Source organism: Anomaloglossus baeobatrachus, chromosome 2 (assembly GCF_048569485.1).
Source record: "Anomaloglossus baeobatrachus isolate aAnoBae1 chromosome 2, aAnoBae1.hap1, whole genome shotgun sequence".
Lineage (NCBI taxonomy): Eukaryota > Metazoa > Chordata > Amphibia > Anura > Aromobatidae > Anomaloglossus > Anomaloglossus baeobatrachus.
The window spans coordinates 377,362,988-377,380,811 of NC_134354.1; the positions used below are offsets into that span (position 1 = coordinate 377,362,988).

The following is a 17,824-nucleotide window of genomic DNA, read 5'->3' on the forward strand; positions in this document are numbered from 1 at the left end:
GCCTGTACAAAAGGTCACGCTACAGTGTTCACCTTCAAATAATCAAACCCAAAAAATGGGAAACAGAGGCGGTAAGGGCCTTGGACGAGGTGGTAGCGACAGTGGTGGCCAAGCAGTGTGACCAAGCCAAAGAAATAGGTTCCTGCTTTATCTACTTCTGCCTTCCTATCATAATTTTCTGTTCCACATGGGAAACCACTCTTGTGCCCTGAACAGTGCGAACAGGTAATGAGTTGGCTAGCAGAAAATGCCTCCAGTTACTTATCGAGCAGCAAATCCCAAGGGTCCACACTGACAGACTTGAGTAGCCCAGAAGCTTGGCCATCGAATCCTCAGCCTGGTCCTCCTTCCTCACAACATCAGTATTCTAAAAAAAAACATATGACCCCCAAAGCAGGTTACTCTGAGGAACTGTTTATGGGACCCTTTGACCTTTCGTGCCTATCACCGCGCAACACCACCAACGTACGTGAGGCCGTTGTGTGCAGTTAGGTACCGATCTTTGAGCACCCAAGGTCAGAAGAAAGCCATATTGTTGGCCATGACATGCTGGGCAAATAGATGGAAGTGTTGAGGATGATGAGACACAGTTGCCGTCAGGTCAGGATGAAACCTCCATTACCAAAGATGTTGACCTTCAGGAATGTAAAGACAACCTGGTCGATGATGAGGTGACTGATCCAACATGGACGGGTGGCATGGATTGCGAGAGCAGCAGCGCAGAGGTGTATGTACCCAAAGACCGCAAAAAGGCTGTAAGAGATAGGGTTTCCACCACTGCCAGAGGTCAACTGTGCACATAATACCACCACCTGTGTCATCTCAGAGTCCAAGGGCCCGTGCTGCGATTGTGTGGGAGTTTTTCCGAGAGTCCTTTGGACCAAATGGTTGCCATTTGTCAAATCTGTCAGACCGAGCTGAACAGAGGCAGAAATACTTCCAGCTTGGGCGACTCCAGCATGAGAAACCATATGTTAGCCAAGCACACCACTAGGTGGTTGAAAGCCCTAGATAAAAAACACGATTTCCAGACTCAAAACACTGCCACTTCCACTGAGCTGCCTGCTTTCCAAACTCGTGTACAAGAAGGTGGCACTGATGCCTCCTTCTCCCAACCTAATGTTGGCCCCACTCAATCATCATCGACCACATCCGCTTCGGTGTCCCAGCATTCCGTTCAGTTGTCCATACCACAGACCTTCGAAAAGAAGCGAAAAAACCCCGTTACACACCCAGGGGCACAAACCATAACTGCACACATTGCACAATTGATAGCCCTTGAGATGTTGCCGTATTGGCTTGTGGGAACAGAGGCTTTCTGTGACCTTTTGGTGGTGGCAGAACATCGGTACTCTGTGCCTAGCCGCCACTAGTTTGCTCATTGTGCCGTCTCCGCGCTCCACACTCACGTGTCCATAAACATCAAACGGGCTCACACCAACGCCATAACAGGGAAGGTCCACTTAACCACAGACACGTGGACAAGTGGAAGTGGACATGGACACTACATCTCACTGATGGCACACTGGGTGAACCTGGTGGCGGCTGGTATAGAGTCTGAACCGGCAACATCCCATATAATTCCCACACCCAGAATAGCGGGCCCCACTTCAATCAGAGTTTCAATAGCCTCCTACACAGCAACAACTCCTTCCTCCTCCTACTCTTCATCTGGCTCCTGTGCATCCTCCTCAACATTCGCCGGTGTCCAACCGTCGTTATTATTCCCCAGCTAGGATTTCGGCAGCACTGCCTCGGCAAAGTGGCAACACGCTGTACTGAAGCTCATCTGTATCGATGACAAATCGCACATGGCATGTGAGCTTTTGAAAGCAATAACTAAGCAGACAGATGAGTGGCTTGCACCGTTGGACCTCCGTCCAGGGATGGTAGTGTGCGATAATGATCATAATCTGGTGGAGACTTTAAAGCTTGGAAAGCTTATACACGTTCCTTGTACGGCCCACATTGTAAATTTAGTTGTTTAGCACTTTCTCAAAAAATACCCTAGTAACAGGAACTGCAGAAAAGAAAAGTGCAATAGGGTCTTAACCGATAAAACCACTTGTGTATAGAAGTAAAGTCCACTCACCTATAGTGATTGTGCCAGTCACAACCCCTATAATTACCTAAAAGGTGCTTAGCTGCAGCTCCCAGAGGTAGGTAATTCAGGTATACAGGAGAAAATTAGATTTTCTCCGCACTCACACCCCAATGCTCGTATAGATTTAATGTATGTCTTTTTTATTCTATGTAGGTACAGGTCAATGCGTTTCAAGGGACTCAGCCCTCTTCATCAGGACAGCAGACCAAAAGAGCATAACATTAGTAATTTTATGTTCTTTTGGTCTGCTGTCCTGATGAAAAGGGCTGACTCCCTTGAAATGCATTGACCTGTACCTCCATAGAATAAAAAAGACATGAATTAAATCTATACGAGCATTGTGGTGTGAGCGCAGCGAAAATCTAATTTTCTCTTGTATACTCAAAAAATACCCTAAGATACCAGACCTACTTCCCAAGGTACGACGTATTAGCGCCCATTTCCACAAGTCATCTCCCTTTTTTGCTTACCTGGCAGTGCTGCAGTAGCACTTACACTTGCCTCATCACAGACTAATATGTGACCTTTCTACAAGATGGAATTCAACCTATCATATGTTGGCCAGGATCCATGAGCAGCAAAGGGCAGTATCCCAATTCCAGCTGGAACATGCCCGTCAGACGCAGCTGACAGACAAGTACTGCAGGGTGGGTATGGATTGCAGGATTGCAAACATTTGTCAGGTCCTAGAGAATTTTGATTACTGTACAAACATTGTGAGCAGTGATGATGCTCTTATCAGCATTACCATTCTACTGATTTATTTATTTATTTATTGAAACACTCTCTGGATGGTCTGACTGACCAAAGTGTTAATGCACCCAAGGTGTCTGTGGATCCAGACTTCACAATGGTTGCTAGTAATCCACAGAACCTCAGCTAACAGGCTCAGGCCACCTTTGGTCAGCATCATGAGGAGGATGATGAAGAACAGGAATGGTTTGAAGTTGGTAACCAAGGGATTATCAACCCAAGCTTCAGAGCTGTCCAGCATGGATGGCCTGAGGAGGAGCAGGAGGAGGAGAGAGAGACTGAGGAGGAGAGGAGGTTTAGGGAGACAGAATGTATTCTTAGCAGTAACACACAAATGTTTCCAGTTCAGAGTGTGGCACACATGGCACAGTTTATGTCATACTGCCTTTCTCATGACTGTCGGCAATAAATTCTGGTTATGTACCTTCCTTGATCCACACTGCAAAGTCATATTCGCTTTGCTACTTGTCAAGGCAAATAAGGATTGTACTAGGGGAACATTCAAGAGGGCTGTAGTGGACCAGTTGATGAAACGATTACCTCAGATAATTCTGGTGTCAGAGGTAGCATGTCATCTCACGCAACAGGATTAGAAGAGAGGGCTACGCATAGTAGAAGCAACACAGGTGGGGGAATAATGTGCTAAAACTGGTCCATTTTCCACAAACCTCGAACTTCGAATCAGATACCGGTTGGGGGAACTATGACAAAGAGGGAACACTTAAGATTGTGAGGGACTATGTAGGTGACCATATCAGCGTGCTTTCAGAGTCTAGAGTTCCCTTTAACTATTGGGTTTCCAAGCTCAACACTTGACCAAACCTCGCCTTATACGCCTTGGAAGTGCTAGCTTTCCCTGCTGCAAATGTGTTGTCTGAGCATGTATTTAGCTCAGCGGGGTCAATAATAACAGATACTCACACACGACTATCCACAGAAAGTGTGGACAGTTTGACGATGATCAAAATGAACCATAGATGGATTGTCCCAGAGTATCTCAAGCCGCATGTTAACAAGATCCGATAATAACTGTAGCCCAAAAATTTGAATTTTTTAAGTTCAAATAAGTTCCATTGTTTCTCATTCAAGACTATTTTGTCTTCTATCATCTAATGAGACCGCATGACTAATCTAAGTTGTTATGCTGCTACGATTTAATTGTTCAGCTCAATCACCCAGGGCAATATTTTTCAAGCCTTTGTACATTGCGCGCCGGCATAACCACTGTCGAGGCTACACTGTCTATAACAATTGTTAAGGCAGTCTTCTATTTGTGTCCTTTATTGATGCTCTGCTCCACGATGTGTTACACATGGCCAAAGCGGGATCAGATTTTTTTTTAACACCTTGGCATGTTAGGCACTGTTGCAAATCCTCCCAATTTTTTTTAAAAAAAAGCAGTTGGGAGTACCTTCTGATGCTGTGCTCCATGGTGTCTGAACCATGCCCCCTGGGTAAACGGAATTTTTTTAAATCCTCGGTGTTAGCTAGTGGAATAAAGCCTGAGTTCCAGAGTGAAAACAACTGCGACTTCCACGGTGCTGCATGCTTCACAAATTGAGGTCTAGGAAGCAGACGATGATGCCTGCTGCTCCCAACCTGCTTTTGGCTAGATGCAATCATCATCAACGACATCAGCTTTGATGTCCCAGCATGGCGTTCATTTGTCCATAAAACAGACATTACTGAATAATTTAAATAGAATTTGAATAGAGGGCCACTGGAGCCAGTGGTGTTGGTGGAGGCACAATAAAAGCATCAAAACACCGTTTTGTTTTTTTTTCCAGGAGGTATAGATTGGATGCAGGAATATGGTGTAAAAATTTCAGCACCAAATTTGCATCCCTTGGAGAAAAAGTGAAAAAAAAAAAAATTCTGCCAGCAGGTGGAAATGTGGTGCTGAAATCTGGTGCAGACGATTTCAGCAGCAAATATGCACACCCTGGCCAAAAAAACGCGGCAAAAGCACAGCAAAAAAACCGCGGCAAAAAATGCGGCAAAACGCCGCTGTTTTTTGCCAGGAGATGTAGATTGAATGCAGGAATATGGTGTAAGAATTACAGCACCAAATTTGCATCCCTTGGCCCAAAAATGAAAAAAAAAAAAAAAAATTCTGCCAGCAGGTGTAAATTTGGTTCTGAAATCTGATGCTGATGATTTAGCATCAAATGTGTACCTCGTGGCAAAAAACTCTGTCAAAACACCACAGTTTTTTGCCAGGAGTTGTAAATTGGATGCAGGAATATAGTGTAAGAATGTCAGCAAATTTGCATCACTATGCCAAAAAAAACGTGATATTCTGCTAGGAGATGCAGGTCTGTGAAATCAGTGACCTCCACCTGAGGTCAGGTTACCTGCGATCACAGGTGAAGGACCGTGATAACCTCCAGCTGTAACCGCAAATGTCCTGAGTGACCTCACCGCTCATTGCCCTGCTCATTCATTCTATGGAGCTCACAGAGAGCGGTCGTGCTCTATAGCCTCTCTCTGTAATACTCAGATGTAGCAGAGCTCAAGCGACGTGGGACCTCGTGTGGAATACGACAGACCTGGAGGGCTGTGTTGGGGGTTAATAAAGTGGTAAAGGAGGGTGTGTTTGTATTTTTTTCCAAATAAAAAGATTTTTCTCTGTCTTGTTTATTTACTGCTATTTACAAGTTTGTGATGCAGGTATCTGATAGACGCTTGTGCAATCACAAACCTAGGGTTTAGTAGCAGCTGTGCACTGCTATTAACCTCTCATTACCCCAATTCACACTATATCATGCCACTGGGAAGAGCCGGTATCGTACCGGGATTGTCACATCTAATAGATGCGTCAATACCGGGCGGCTGCGGACTGAGAATACCAGCCCCCAGCTGGCGTTATCATGGCTGGGGATGAAAATTGGGGGGACCGCATGTCGTTTTTTTAATTATTTATTTAAATTAAAAAAATGCGCATGCGGTTTCTCTTAGACCGGAATCCCATTTGTGAGTGACTTGCAAGATTCTGCCATGGCAAAGCCTCACACGTGTGACTGTGGGCACTGGATACACAGCACAGATACAGCCCGACAGCTGGGGCTGCAGCCATGGGCTATACCTGTGCTATTGATTGTTTTATTTGATTATTTTTTACCACCATACTGACACGCAGCCACTTATACTGCTTACCCCGCCCACCAGCCATCTTGCTGCCTGTGATTGGTTGCAGTCAGGTGACATGCTGCTACTCAGGGTGGGGGCATGTCTAACTGCAACCAATTACATGTGCCGGTGGGCGGGCAAAGTAGTGAATATGAAATTGTCGACTCCGGAAGGTAAAAGCGTGACCCGGAAGGAGTGTGCCGCCAAGACACAGCCTGGGTGAGTACACTGCGCACGCACTCCTACCCCCATATCCCCTCCACAGACATTTTTAATCTCTGGATTCTGGTGCCCATTGACTTATATGGAGCGGATCGGACTTATTTTTAAACCTGTCAGTGATCCGCCGGTCCCGGTTTTTGGGGCGTTCCATCAGCTGTATTGTTAACATTTCTATTGATATCTATTATTTCATGACTCTTTATTTTTGAGTATATTTAAAGTTGAGGAGTGTAGATATCCTTCCACTTCCTTTTATAACAAGACAGATATTTAAATCAAATTATATTTAATCCCTCTGGGAAATGTCTATATTTATCCTACAAAATATTCTCCCTAAGACGAGGCTGGTTTTCCTATATTTACCTAATTTAACAATCTTATAATGGAATGAGTTAGTCACATAGTGCTATCTCCCTCTGTGGACGTAAAAGGTGACTTTAGCAGGATGAAATCAAACATACTCTAAAGGGCCATTTACACGCTGCAACATCGCTAATGATATATCGTCGGGGTCACGGTGTTTGTTATGCACATCCGGCGTCGTTAGCGACTTCGCAGCGTGTGACACCTAGGAGCGACCTTAAACGACCGCAAAAGAATTAAAAATCGTTGGTCTGTAACACGTCGTTCATTTACCAAAAATCGTTGTCTGGCCAGTAGCGAGGTTGTTCGTCGTTCCTGCGGCACCACACATCGCTACATGTGACACCGCAGGAACGACGAACATCTCCTTACCTGCCATCCACCGGCAATGAGGAAGGAAGGAGGTGGCCGGCATGTTGTTGCCGCTCATCTCCTCCCCTCCTCTGCTATTGGGCGGCCGCTTAGTGACGTCGCTATGACGCCGAACGCACCTCCCCCTTGAAGGAGGGATTGTTCGGCGGTCACAGTGACGTCGCTGAAAAGGTATGTGCATGTGACGCTGCCGTAGCGATAATGTTCGCTGCGGCAGTGATCACCAAATGTCGCACGAATGGGCGGGTGCTATCGCGCACGACATCGCTAGCAATCGCTAGCAAAGTCGCAGCGTGTAAAGCACCCTTAATATGTATTTTCTAAAACAAAAATTGAAATAAATCTCCTGCTATATCATTACTCATACAAAAGGACGTAAAAAATCCTTAAATACTTAACCCCTTCACCCCCAGGCGATTTACCGTTTTTCATTTTTGTTTTTTTTGCTGCCCTTCTTCCGAGAGCTGCAACATTTTTTTTTTTCATTAATATTGCCATATGAGCGCTTGTTTTTGCAGGATGAATTGTACTTTCAAATAAAACCATGAGTTTTATCATATTGTGTACTGGAAAATGGGATATTTTATTCACCGTGTTCACTATATGGTAAAACGGATTTGTCTTTATGATGCCTCTGTCATAGATACCAAATATGTATATATTTACTTTTATCTAAGGGGGTTAAAAAAAGTTTGTACAAAAATATTGGTGCACTTTTTGCATCATTTTCCATTTCACGTTCTTATTTTCGGGATATGGGGCTCAGCGATGACTTAGCTTTTGCATTTCAAGCTGACATTTTTAATACCATTTTTGCACAGATGCTACATTTTGATCGCCTGTTATTGCATTTTGAGCAAAATTTATAACAACCAAAAAACTTAATTTTGGCATTTGGATTTTTTTTTGCCGCTACGCCATTTACCAATCAGATTAACTGATTTTATATTTTGATAGATTGGGCATTTTTGAACACAGTGATACCAAATGTGTGTATATTTTTTATTTTTGTAACCCTTTAATTTTCAATGGAGCAAATTGGGGTGATTTGAAATTTTAAGGTTTTATTATTCTTTAAAACTTTTTTAACTTTTTTTTTTTACTAGTCCCCCTAGGGGACCATAAGGATCAGCAGTCTGATCACTCTTTCATTTCTCCTGATCTGAGTTGCACAGCTCATATCAGCAGAAATACTCGTCTTCTGCTGATATGAGCTGGCTCTTTGCCGGCTGTAACAGGAAGTGAATTATGATAGTGACAGGAGTCATCACATGACCCTGTGCTACCATAGTAACCATCAGCTTTCCGTGATTATGTTACTGGACTTCGGATAGCGGCGGGTAAGTGCGCGTTGCCTGCTACTGGTATTTAAATTGTACTGTCACATGTTGACAGCACAATTTAAGAGTTAACAGGTGCGGGTGGATTGCGATTCCACCTGCGCCTGCGAGGCACCCATATCTGCTATACAAATCAGCAGACATGTACGGGCATCACCACCGGCTCACCGCAGCAGCTGGTGGTGATCACCCCTTCATGATTTAGGACGTACCATTACATCCTCGGTCGTGAAGGGGTTAAAGGAAAAATAAGATTTGGTGTAAACTTTTCAAACACAAAATAATAAACTATAACGATTAATTTTACTTTTCAATTGTATTTAATTATTCAATATAATTTTTTGCACTGTTTGTTAGCTTGTGGCTCTTCTGGTCTCTGGCTGCTTGTTTGGCTCCTTTTTAAGGCCTCTGCATGGTCATATAAAGTATGTACGTGATAACTGATTCCGATGTCATCAGTGTTTTCCACCAGTGTGCCTTCAGTGTTTATTCAGTACGAATAAAGAAAGATTGAAATTACAAAGCTTCTCCTATATATCCTGCAGTGTCTAGAGGGAGTATGCAGTAGTCTAAGACACACCTCCTGTCTCATGATTGGTTCAGGCTGCTACTATTCCCCCTCTGCAGAGGCACGTTGCTGTTTTATGAATTTTTATTCTGTAAATAGATTTTTAAAAGACAGTGTGAAGAAAATTTAATTGGGTCTCACACAGAGTTGGACGTTTCTTTCTTAATATTATCTCCTGAAGGTCACAAAAAATAATGTCATGGTTTTAAAGTGTGGTATGCAAATGAAAAAGGCTAAATGTGTTTTGACCACAGCAGTGATCTGTAAAAGCTTGGATGAAGAAAGAACAGCATGGGATGGAATTAACTCTGGAAAAAGGAGCAAGATACCAATAATAGTGAGTATAGTGTTTGATATCATAACTGGGAGAAACTGTGTGCTATCAAATATCTTAGAAAGGTGCTTTGGTATTACGCAGTGGAAATCAGAAAGGGGAACTTTCCTATGTGCTTCAAGATTATGAACATTCAGAATGTGCATTTTTCTGTTATACTGTATGTAATTGGATTTTAATGCTCCAAGTCCACCAGATGGTATATCCTATACAACTGATTTTGCAATGGAAAACCATGCCAGCCAGGCATTTCCCCAGCAGCAGAAATGTAGTTTTACCTGGCGGCCATTTATTTTAATGGCCATGTATGTAATACAAGGACAGCTTGAGTCCACAGACTCACCAATATTCCCTAATAGGGCACACGTACAAGGAACCTGGGGGTGTTTACTGAAACAACTTTTTTGTAAGAAAAATACCTAAGCAAATTTTCATGATTAGTAAATAGGATCTACTATCATATGCAATTTCTCCAGATGTCTTGGAAGAGGTTAAAAAATTTCTTTACTCACCTCTTCCTAGCCCTCTCTGCATCTACCCTGCCGCCTCCAGTCTTGCATTTTGATTTTTTTATATTCTATCTTCATCCGCTATATTATTTTATCTATCTTCCTTCTTTAATGGTCTCTTATTCACTTAATCAAAAGCACAGCGGGCAGATATTCCAGCACCATTGACTCCAATGAGATTTAAATTAGCAGCAAAAAAATCACTAGCCAAGGAGGAGCGCTAGGACACAAAAATAGGAGGTGCCAATCATAGGAACCATAAAGGCAAAATCAGAAATAAGAAGGATGAGAAAAGGCACTCACCAAGATGAAATACAAGGTTCTTTATTTCAGAAAATTGAGACTAGGTAGGGAGAGGATGCGGAGGGCAAGGATGACGGCTGCCATTTCGCGCTTAGCATAGCACTTCTACGGGTCCACAACGCGGACCCGTAGAAGCACTACTCTAAGCAAAAACAGCTGTCATCCTTGCCCTCCGCATCCTCTCCCTACCTATTCTCGATTTTATGAAATAAAGGACCTTGTATTTCATCTTGGTGAGTGACTTTTCTCATCCTTCTTATTTGTGATCTTATTCACTTAATATCACACCATAATGCGGCGTCCAATATATGTCAGTAACTTGCACCCCATAATAAATGAATGACAATGTGGATCCTAGTGAATTTCAGACCCAGATAGAAGAAGACATGAAATGGAAAATTAAGAGTTATTTGAAAAACCATGGGCTGCGGGACAGGTACAGGAACGCCATGTCAATGTACATTGAAGTTATTCAATACAAATCAAATGTTCTCTCTGATTTGAGAAAATCTGCTTGAATTGAATATGAGGTACTTACTGAAGCATGGTTGATTCCTGGAAGGGTCAAGTACACCTACTAGCACTCTGCTAATTGTTTATAAGACTGCTATGAAAAATACTATCAATACCCAACTGCCATGTAGCAGAAAGAAGACAGCAAAATGTCCCTACCTTGAAAAAATTCATTGTTGCTCCATCAAGGACCGCTCCATATTCTATCTTTGTCTGTCTCGCCAGGTCATCTGCTGAGTCAATGGCAGATTCCATCCTTTCCACTGTGAGGAAGGCAGCAAGGTTTGCAGTGTATGATGATATAATGATAAGAGTAAAAAACCACCAGATGCCACCAATAATCCGTGTAGACAAAGCTTTCGGCATGAGTTCGGATCCTACAAGAAAAATAAACATATAAAATTAATTCCAAATTTTTACTGTTAGTGTGCCACTTATTCACTCCCTTATAGAGCATGCAATGTTTTTCTTAATGATACAGTTCCAGCACAGATGAATTTGTTGCTTATCTGTTTCCTTTGTGCAATGTAATATTTAAGTCAGATGATTCATTTGTAGTTCAAAACGTTATATAATATATATGAGCAGAGCAGGCCATGTTACTACCACAGACTAAAACTTTAATGTAGTGAGTATTGACTGAGAACTGTGCAGTTGAGCTCAAACAGGTCATTCCTAAAATATTTTCTTGTTAGTTTTCTGTACTGGAAAGTGGATGCATTCTTAAAGGGAACCTGTCAGGTGCAAAAGGCACCCAGAACCACAAGTAGTTCCCTGCTTAACCGTCCCTGTATCCACTAGCATAGATAAAGGGATCTTTAGAAAAAGCATTTCTAAAGATCGTTTATTATATGCTAATGAGGCCCACGACTAGTCGCAAGGGCGTGAGTTCCCTTGGCTAGCCGACCCATATAGCATGTTAGCACACCACTGTGGGCGCACTAACATGCTAAAGAATACGCCGATTTGCCGCACTTACCTCACCCTTCATAGAGGCTCCGGGGAGGATGGCTGCACACTGCGCATGATCCGGAGTCCCCTGGACTTCCGTTCATGCGCACTAAATTGATGCTGGGTGTAAGCTTCCCGGGTTCAGTTAGGTATAGTGAGCATGACCGGAAATTCCAGGGACTAAGGATCATGCCCAGTGTGCATCCATCCTCCGCCAGCTGCCATCAAAACTGAGGTGTGTGCGGCGAAGCTGCGCATTTATTATTAAATCAGTACGCCCACAGGGGTGTGCTAATATGCTATGTGGGCCAGCTAGCCAAGGGAACTCGCGCCCTTGCGACTAGTCGCTGGCCTCATTAGCATAAGATAAAAGATCTTTAGAAATACTTTTTCTAAAGATCCCTTTATCTATGTTACTAGATACAGGGATGGCTATGCAGGGATTAGCAATATGCACCCAGAACTGCTCGTGGTTCTGGGTGCATATTGCACCTGATAGGTTCCCTTTAAAATAAAAAGGTGTACAATGTGTAATTTTGTGGAGAAAAATTAGTTTCAGAAACTTCTGCAGCTAAAAATCAGTTCCTTTTATTGAATGTGGATTTTATTACAGCATGCACAAGTATTTTTGGCTTTCAGATTAAACTAACAGTCTCAGAAATTTCTAAAACTTTACACATTATTCTAGCACTTTTTGCAGTTTGTTTTTCAAGGCATATTTAGGTTCGCGCCAAATTCATCCTGATTTTTGTGCGATATTTCCTATTATTCAGTCCATGTAATTGTTAGGTTTGCCCAATATAGGTGTTCTTTTTGTGACGTGGGCTAAATCCTTATTTGAGACTTTTTGAAATGTCACAATAGTTTTGCCCCATTGTACTCTAATGTCTTAGCAGAGTACAAAATCTGCCTCATTTCTTTTGTGCAGCTGAAAACTAACATTTTAAATCTTATTGAAAAGGGCGAGAATAGAGCAAAAAAAAGAATCTTTGCCTTTGTGCCAGATTTATCACACAACTTGTGCCATTTTGATTAACGTGATGCAAAATCATATCACACAAACAGAAAATTCAAGACAAAAAATGACTTGAAAACTCTCAAATGAGGAATCGAGGCCATCATTTTCTCAGTAATATTTTGTTTTGTTGTTTACTTCTGAAAATACTATGCTTATGGTAGAGAAGAAAAAAATATACCCAGAAAATATTTCAAATAAAACCACAAACCCAAACTAATTTCATCATGGAAGGGAACACAGGCACTGGAGGAGGTGGAGAGTTACAAATATTTGAAGGTCCACCTGGAGTCAAACAGACAGGGTCTACAAGAAGGGGATGAGCAAACTGTACTTCCTATGGAAACTAAGGTCATTTAATGCGGGCAGCAAAATATTAGACATGTTCTCAGTCCATAGTGGCAAGTGCCATCTTTTTTGCAGTCATATGCAAGTGTGCTGATGTTAATAAGCTCAATAAGCTTATCAGGAAGGCAAACTCGGCTGTTGGCCGCCATCTTAACACTTTTTGAGGAGGTAGTGGAAATAAAAACTCTGAAGAAACGTATGGCGATAATGAACAATAATGCACACCCATTATATGAGCTGTTCATAAGACAAAGGAGCCCCTTCACCAATCATCTAATCCTACTAAGGTGTAAGAAGGAAAGATTCAGGAAATCATTTGTGCCAACTGCTATGGGAATGTACAACAACTACCTAAGTGCGAAATCCTCAAAGTGAATGCTTGTGTATTAATTTACCAATTGTGTTTGACTTGTAATGTATAATATTCTTCTGTCTATTCTACTGTCTTGTTTTGTTAATTTAAGTAATTTATGTTCTTGTTTATGTTGTACTGCTGTGATACCATAATTTCCCTCGGGATCAATATCATATCGTATCGTAATATGTGATATTAGGCTTGACATAAAAAGACAAATGTACATTAATTTTAACATGCACAGTTTTTTAATGCCCATAATCATATTACACATTTAACAATATTTTATATTTTTTATTATTTAAAGGAGTTATTCAACTAAAGGCCACTTTATATACAGCAACATCACTAGCGATGTCGCTGGTGAAAGCACCCACCCCCATCGGTTGTGTGTCACGGGCAAATCACTGCCCATGACGCAAACATCGCTAACACCCGTCACACAAACTTACCTGCCTAGCAACGTTGCTGGGGCCAGCGAACCGCCTCCTTTCTAAGGGGGCATTTCGTGCGGCGTCACTAAGCGGCCGTCCAATAGAAGCGGAGGGGCAGAGATGAGCGTCCGTAACATCCCGCCCACCTCCTTCCTTCCTCATTGGCGGCGGCCGCAGGTATGATGTTGTTCCTCGTTCCTGCGGTGTCACACATAGCGATATGTGCTGCCGCAGGAATGACGAACATTGTCGTACCTGCAGCAGCAACGATATTTGAGATTAGAAAGACATGTCAACGATATAACTAACATCCCCACTAACATCTATAGAGACAATCTGAATAATGAGGAGAGAAGCTGCATAAACAGGATCAAGAAGTTGGAGGACGTTGTAATCAAACCAGCCGACAAGGGTGGGAATATTGTCGTGTGGCCCTGTACGCTTTATGAGAGGGCGGCCAATAGACAGTTGAGGGAGAGAGACTGCTATCAGAGACTTACCTTTAATCCCCTGGCCAAATTTACCAGTGAGTTGCACACCCTTTTGAAGGGTGCCTTGGATGATGGAACTATTGAGAAGACTTTATTTGACTCCCTTTTGGTTCTGGAACCGACGGTACTGACACTATACTTACTACCCAAGGTGCATAAAAATAGTACCACACCTCCGGGGAGGCCTATAGTGTCCGGGGTGGGCAATTTCTTGGATCGGGTATGTGTCTACATCGACTCTCTGCTTAAACCCCTGGTGGAAACCCTACCTTCCTATTTAAGAGACACTAGTAGTTTTTTGCAGAAAGTCGATTCCCTGCACGTCAGCAGTGACTGCCTGTTGGTCTCTTGCGATGTCGAATCGCTATATACTAGCATTCGACATCGCGACGGACTACGGGCGGTCTCATATTTTCTGTCTATGTCCAACATGTCTGGGAAAGAGAGGGACTTTGTCATGGACCTTTTGGAATTCGCCCTGACTCATAATTTTTTCTTTTTTGGGGGGTCCCTGTACCTACAGCTCCAGGGGACAGCAATGGGGCCGGCATTTGCGCCCTCTTATGCAAATTTGTTCCTGGGGCTGTGGGAAAGGGACCTTCTCCTGTCAGATTCGGTGCCGTCGATGGACCGTGTCCCCTTTTGGACACGGTACATCGACGATATTTTCTTTATCTGGCAGGGGAACCCCGTTGATTTATGTTCATTTTTTCAGGGCTTGAATGACAATCATATAAATTTACATCTTACATACAAGTTCCATGGAAAGTCCCTCGAATTCCTCGACGTATTGGTTACACGTGATGAGAACGGATTCTTTCAAACGGATCTGTACCGAAAATCTACTTCGGCTAATTCGGTTCTCCACGCGACATCTGCTCACCCTGCCCACACTGTGCGTGCTATTCCAGTAGGACAATTTTTGCATATTCGTCGTATCTGCTCATCGGAATCAGACTTTGATTTTAGGGCTCTCGAATTGAAGAAAAGATTCCAAGATCGGGGCTAGGGGCTATAGTAATCGCTCTATTAAGAGAGCCTATAATAGGGCAAAAAAAGCCTCACGAGTAGACCTCCTCTTTGGAGGGAAGACACAAACGCCTGACAACACGGTAAGATTGATTACTCAATACCACTCGCACTGGGGCAGGATGATAGAGGTCTTGTCTAAATATTGGTCTATTTTGACCATTGACCCTATTTTGTGTCATTACCTCCCACAGAAATCATCAATTGTTGCTAGACGTGCAAGGAACTTCAAAGATCTACTGACTACGAGTCATTACGATAAGCGTGACAAACCTGCTCCTCCCTTCCCCTCCCTTGCCTGTAGCTCGCGTAATAGTCGGAGTGGCTGCTCACCATGTGGGTCATGTATTGCGTGTCCAAACATTGAGGTAGCTAGTGACTTTTCCTCCTCAGACGGCAAGGTTTTTCTAATTAAGAAAAGGATTAACTGCTTATCAAAAGCAGTAGTTTATTATGCGACTTGCCCCTGTCCCCGTATCTATGTCGGCCTTACGACACGGGCCCTTAAGGTCCGCGTCAGAGAACACGTACGTGACATCTTGGCCGCAAAAGATGAGGAATACAACGAAGGTTTAAAGACCTTACCTAAACATTTTAAATTATTCCACCAATGTAATCCTCACCTTTTGAAGGTACGTGGGATTGACCAAATAGTAATGAATATTCGGGGGGGCAATGTAAGCCGCCTGCTCGCACAACGAGAAACGAAATGGATTTGGACTCTCAAAACCCTCCAGCCTTTTGGATTAAACGAATGTATGAGTTTTGCTCCATTTCTGTGATCTTTTGCTGTATATTTACTGTCTGATTCTGTGCGTTTTTAGTCCAGTATCCTTGTCCACTGCTATATTAACCTCTTTTTAATTTGTTTTTAAATTTGTTTTCTTTATATTTTAGCATGCGCCCTTTTGCAACTATTCGTATACTCCTATTTATGGTGGTTTCAACTTCTGAACTGGATCCATCCTTCATAATAATGAATCTATGACGGGCTATACAGAAACACTTATGTCCACAAGATGTCATCTTGAACTATACATCGATCTTTACTGCAGGCCTGGACGTGCATAACATGCGTATTATGTGTATGACCTTATTTATATAATCTTATTTATGTAATCAACTATTTATTGCGTTGGGTGAGGTCTGCTATTTCTATTTAGTATGATATTGTTTTCATTTTGACATACTTGGCAGCACTATTCAAGTATCTTGTGGGCCCTTCTCGATTCCCCCTAACAGTTTCCCGTTTGCCTGTGCGTCTGCGCGCCTGTTTACATGGCTCGGCCTCACCCTGGGCGCGTCATAAATGCTTCCGGCCTTGTGACGCCCACTTCCCTTGTTTGGGAAGTGGCTGTCTCTATGGCGACGGCTGAACGCGCTCACGGTGTGTGTTGATTCTTGGGACTTCCGTGCATGCGCCGCCTGGCCACGGGACGCTGCTCGGCGATCTGAACCGTCAGATCCCTCTGTTTTAACTCCATATAGGATGCTGCGGTTGTTTTCCTGGGCTCCGGGTAATGACCAAAGCGGCGTCACTATGATGAATACTCCCACCCGAATGCACCAATGGCGAGAGGCCTGGAGGGCTGATCACGGCAGCCTATTCTATGATTGGCATTCCGATTGGCTGCTTCTTGTGACACTTTCCCCTTCTGCTTATGTTGTCTGCAGTTTAGGGTTGAGTGCTGTTGGATTGGCACTATTGTTTGGCTGTTACTATAGTTACATTATACGTCATCTGCTATGCATGCCCCTTTTGAACAAGCACGCCTCTCCGGATGCCAATCAGGTGATGGGGCTGTTACTTGTTATACTTACTAAAGTAAAGGCTGATTTGATTGGCCTTTTTCTTCCGTCTCCTCATTGGTGCATTTTGATATAAAAGGGCGCTCTTTGTGAACATGAGGCCGCCCCCGGAAGAAGGCACGACCCCCGGAAGAAGGCATTAAGATCGAAACCTATAGGTCGGGGTCTCTCGGATCCTCATCCCACAACTCAGGTATATGACTCTTTATCTAGTTTGCTGAGGAGTTTTTTCAACTCATTTACGTGCATATATTGTCATGCCCTCTGGCACTGCTTAATCTTTCTCTTGTATGGCCATTGGTCCTCAGAGCATGCCGTATGGCAGCCATTTACATTTAACCATATGAGCAGTGTTTGGCAGGCATCTCAATATGGTGTTTTTGTGCAGCCATTTAATCTTTACAGACTCTGATCACTGAGTTGTGGTGTGAGCACGCTACCTGCTGGTCCTCTCATTAAAAATCCTATTTTAACTTTTTTGTACTACTTTGTACGTTCTGGATTAAATAAATTTATATACTTTTTCTAAGCCTTGTGTACAGTCTCTCTCCCTTTATTTGATATGGTGAGTATTTTTGATCGTTAATGGTCGTTCCTGCGTTTCACATGCAACACCGTTGCTAACGAGGCCGGATGTGCGTCTTGAATTCCGTGACCCCAACGACATCTCGTTAGCGATGTCGTTGCGTGTAAAGCCCACTTAAGTAAAATTATTTTTTAAACTGCTCAAAGTACTGATGGTGCTCATTTTACAATGCTGCTGGTCCCCCCCGTGGGTTTCTATTTGCTGCTCAGGATTTTCCTGGAAAAGACCTTTACTGCTGGGGCTACATGGTGACTTTGGCCTCAACACAGGTCATTTGGCCAAAGAACGCTCTGTGC

The 17,824-nt window shown here is 43.1% G+C and overlaps 1 protein-coding gene across 1 annotated transcript in view; it reads right to left on the reverse strand.

Annotated features, from left to right (window-relative positions):
- The window catches only part of GRIK3 (glutamate ionotropic receptor kainate type subunit 3), a 1,015,705-nt gene that overhangs the window by 50,233 nt on the left and 947,648 nt on the right, over window positions 1-17,824 (reverse strand). The window contains exon 13 of the mRNA XM_075336050.1: window positions 10,670-10,887. Within this exon, the coding sequence (XP_075192165.1) occupies window positions 10,670-10,887 (218 nt within the window). The remainder of the gene's footprint in view (window positions 1-10,669; window positions 10,888-17,824) is intronic.